This window comes from Clarias gariepinus, chromosome 5 (assembly GCF_024256425.1).
Source record: "Clarias gariepinus isolate MV-2021 ecotype Netherlands chromosome 5, CGAR_prim_01v2, whole genome shotgun sequence".
NCBI classification, from domain to species: Eukaryota; Metazoa; Chordata; class Actinopteri; order Siluriformes; family Clariidae; genus Clarias; species Clarias gariepinus.
This window is the reverse complement of record NC_071104.1, coordinates 5,670,001-5,674,563: the sequence shown is the minus strand read 5'-3', so window position 1 is coordinate 5,674,563 and position 4,563 is coordinate 5,670,001. Positions and strand designations below refer to the sequence as shown.

The window sequence follows — 4,563 nt, the reverse complement described above, 5'->3', positions numbered from 1 at the left end:
TCCTGAGCTGATCCAGACCCCCTCTGTCTTTAGGATCTGTCTGACCCGTCCTGATGCCCACCTTCTGGTTGGTCTCATCCCATGTGGTCTGCTTGGCATGTGTGTGGTGACTGGGGACCGTCCTGTCCTCGGCTGATGCTGACACTTATTCTCTGAGGACTTGTGACTGCAGTTGCTCAATAGTTCAGAACTCGTTTCCTTACCACAGGTCTTTTTTCAGCAACTTTACCCTTTAGTCAGAGACTCATACGACTCTAATGTTGTATAGACATTAGACGTTGTACTCTAAGGTGATTGTTCATCCAGCTCAGGATAATCAAACACAGTCAGCCGTGCTGGGAGAAATCTTAAACATTTTTTTATTATTTGTCCATCACAAAACTACTATGCGTCGTCTCTCGATCTCTGCTGCTTTTAGCATGAAGCTACCTGAGTGCTGATTAACATGTACATGCCTTTCCTTTCAGGGAAGTGAGGACCAACACAAATCAAGGTTTTACGCTTAAATGAAACGCCATCAGGTGCCGTGTCCCACTGTGGTACTGTAATAAATTTGGGGGAAAGAAAATGAGACACAGAAAAATACCACAGACAGACAGTTGACAGATTTGTCTGATTTGATGTGATGTCTTGAGAAACAGAAGCCTGCCAGATGGACCCTTTGGACTTCCGAAGTAGTGAAACATGACTGCTTGTCAGACGAAGAGAAAGCCGTTTAGGTGAGACTGTCAAAATCCTCCCCAGACAATAACGTTTCAGCGCTGTTTAATATTCCACAGGCAAACCTCTGTAGGACAAAAAGCCATTTCTGTTACAGTCTGCTCCAGAATTAATGGCCCCCTTGGGTTAAAATAAATAATAGTTGTGAAAAATGTCTTAGCATTTAATTAGCTTAATTTCAAATTAAAATTAAAATCCAACCTATATTAATTGAAGTAGTTCATTAAAGTGTTTATGTAAATTAGAATAAAAACTCTGAACTATTTAACAAAACCATGTGTCCAATTGATTTGCCATATAAAGTTACCTTTTTTATACAAAACACATTTATTTTTCGTGTTCTGCGTGCAAGGTCATAAGTTTTTGTTTTAATATTTGATTCTGAGACCGTTCACCTGAATAGAAATGCCTTATAGCTGATTATACTTAGACAAAAATATTTTATAGCCTTACTGGACTATTAGGATGTTACATAAAAGCCATACAACATTTTACATAATAGAAATAAATAAGCAGATGTTTATTAAGTAAAAGGATCCTCACTAATCTTTGAGTCTGTAGATGCAACAACGCATTATTATTCATCAGATGATTTTATGATGGATTGTGTTAGCTTATGCTAGTAATATTTAAGTAATAAAACAGAACCTTAGCATGATGTACTTTATTGTTGATTACAGTAACAAGATGCAGTAGTTTACAGTAAAAGGAAAAAATAAAGTTTTTATTTTTCAATCAACATTTTTAAATAATGCTTGGACAACATTCACTGTTTTTGCTTATTTATAAATCATTATAGCTTTAGATATTACATATTAATCAGGTGTTTTCTTCACATATAACAGGGAAAGCTAATTAAGACATGTTTACAGAAAATGTGAGATCTTTGGATTGATTTTTTTGATTAATTTTACAAGTCAACTTCGTACTTTACAAGAATAATAAAAAATATTCTTAAAAAAAAAAATACAGATGACCCCTTATTGTTTTTTAGTAGAATCATACAGACAGTACAGAGTTGAGGTTCCAGATGCTTATCTGATCCCAGACCAGCTGTGAAGGTAGGAAGTCCAACCGGATCCTCTAGATGCTGCAGCCTCTTCTTCACCTGAGCCAAACATTGTGTTAATTTAAAAACAAAAAGCACAGATGAAAGTTTATATATATATATATATATATATATATATATATATATATATAACCACTAACTTCCTCTCGACCTGTCACCACCATAAACTTTTAATGACACTGAAAGCCAATTACAGTTAATTTAATTATACACTTAAAATTTAAACATTTTCCTGAACTGACAGTTAAACATGGTAATCATTGATCAATTAATCATTAATGATAATGATGCACGTTTTTTCCAGCTGCATGATAAGAGAATTAGTTATGTGAGAAATTAATACAACTGAAACAATTTAAATAAACAGAATTATAACTTGAAACAAATCCTAGTAAAAGTCCTGTGTAAACGCTAGCCTGTTTCTAGCCTGTCAGTTAACAGAGATAAAAGGCTGTATACTGCCTGTGATGTGGGAATGTAAGTCGGGGGGGCGGGGCTTGGGCCACTCGCCCTCCCCTTGCACATGAAACTCACAGCCAGAAAAAATTTATCCAGCATAAACATCAAAGCTAACAGTATTCCTGTGCTACTTTAACTTGAATCAGAGGAAGCGCTGGTGTTAGAGCTTCAGTGCTTTGACTGTTTGAGAGAGGAGGCTCTCACCTGAGGGGTGACAGGCTTCATGTATGTAGTTTAAAAATGAAGTGCAGGATGGCAGTTTTTTCAAAATGGTACAAAAGTATTTTTTCAGGGTGTGTCTGCTCTACGAACTCCATTAAAGTCTATGGAGTGATTTTAATAATTATTTTAGGGCCATTTTTAAAGGGAGGAACTATTTTTGAAGGATAAAAAATAGTTGCTTTAACATTTTGGATCAGTCACGTCCTACTGTAGCTTCATGTAACACACACTAAAGTTTTGATTGTTGTGGTTTAGTTTGGTTTCAGGTTTAGTTATATTTTTATAATAAATCACTGAGAATCCAACAGTCCAGTCACTTTACAGAACCCGACATCGCAGTCCCTCCCACATCAGCATGTGAAGAGTGGAAGGAAGTTTTTAATCAGTTTAGTTAGCCGTTAACTTTTTGAAATGACTAGAATGACTAGAATGACCACTTTTCCGAAAGGATTTTTATATATATTTTCATATTTATGTACAGATTGTCTTATATACAAGACACTGGATTAAAATTTCAGGCGTGTTTGTCAAGATTTATTGCCAGTTAAGTCCCTTTATGGTCTATATATTTAGATGATGCATTTTTACACATTTCTAAATTAAAGCAAATATAAAATAAGATTACTATACAATGGGAGAAAGCAAAAACAGATTGTAGACACGGTCACTATTTATCCTACCGTGTGCTATTGCAGACAGTTTGCTCTTCTCTTCAGGGCTGAGCTGCAGCATGGTGTGTATGACGGGCAGCAGCGCCTGCTTCTCACTGCCAGCATGAAGGAAGATGAACTGCAGCAACACGTTTTTTAGATACTCCAGGTTGGCAACGGATTTCTCACGCTCCTGATTCCGCTCCAGACGTCGCATCTCGCTCTTCAAGAGCTGCACACAAAAAACATTTAGTCAGTCAGTTAATTAAAGTGTGGTGGCTCCTGTGCTTTAAGGTCTTACATACGGTGCATTTCTTACTTTGCAAGCACCAATGCAGGATGTTTTACAAACACAAACACACACGGGTTGGGACAGGGATATAAAGTGGACACAATAACAATATGTTGCTCACGCTGATCTGCTCCATGAGGATGGCGTTGGTGGCTTCACTCTCATGCAGCAGGCTGTTCATGTGCTCCATACTGCGTGTGGCTGTGCTCAGTTTGTTAGTTAGTTCCTCCTTTGTCGGCTCCACCTGCCACACAAAGGGCTCTGTACGAACACACGTAAAATATCCAGAAATACTCAAGTTGGATGTCTTCATATGTGCTGTATAAAATGTTCCCTCATTAATTTTATTGACTTCCTCAAACATTGATGTAGAGTTAATGAGGCAACAATTTGTAACATTCATGGTAATAAAGCACTAAACTACACTAAACTGCATCACAAATCCTCATTGCTGTAAACACTTTCAGAAAGGGAACCATTTACACGGCATTAAACCACTTTGACTCCATGGGGTTCTCACAGTGGGATCGTCTTCTTTACAGCTATACGGTTACTTCACCAGTCACTCTACAATTAGACTGCACGAAAAAGTAAACAGTAATACTAATTAGTTAAATAAATAAGGTATTAAATCAATAAAATTATTATAATTTATATGTGAAATCATGAGCCAAAACTCACAGAGCAAGATGGAGCTTTAATATCAGGTTTATTTGTTCAGTTGTAACTAAATCAGTTAAAACCCACACTGTAAAAACATTGTTGAAAGAATAATAAAAATAAAAAAAAGACAAGGAACAACAGTGAAATAAGTGTTACCGTGTTTGGGGTCAGGTGAAGAGAGGAGCTGCTCGAGACTGGGTGGGGGCGTCCCTGCTGTGGAGAGAGACTCGGCCTCCGTCGTCTCCATTCCCTCACCTTCCTCTCGTGCCATGTCCATCTCAAACAAAGGCAGATCTGCAAGCTTCCTATCCGACGTTGGCTTCTTGCTCGGCTGCTGAGCGGCTAAAGATGCACGAGAGATTAAGGCATTATAAATACAAGCCACATTCAGAAAACGTTTTTTTTTTATTGCACACATTTAAAAATTTTCGTCTGTACTGATATTTAATCACCACACTTTTGTTTTATTGGTTTTTAAGCTATGAAAA

The 4,563-nt window shown here is 37.1% G+C and overlaps 1 protein-coding gene across 1 annotated transcript in view; it reads right to left on the bottom strand.

The window, feature by feature from the left end:
- Nucleotides 1-1,368: 1,368 nt before the first annotated feature.
- LOC128524077 (GRIP and coiled-coil domain-containing protein 2) overlaps nucleotides 1,369-4,563 on the bottom strand; it is a 32,478-nt gene continuing 29,283 nt past the window's right edge. Inside the window, exons 20-23 of the mRNA XM_053496391.1 lie at nucleotides 4,232-4,417; nucleotides 3,534-3,673; nucleotides 3,151-3,352; nucleotides 1,369-1,828 (exon numbers count right to left, since the gene is read on the bottom strand). Coding sequence (XP_053352366.1) covers nucleotides 1,755-1,828; nucleotides 3,151-3,352; nucleotides 3,534-3,673; nucleotides 4,232-4,417 — 602 coding nt within the window. The 3' untranslated portion in view covers nucleotides 1,369-1,754. The remainder of the gene's footprint in view (nucleotides 1,829-3,150; nucleotides 3,353-3,533; nucleotides 3,674-4,231; nucleotides 4,418-4,563) is intronic.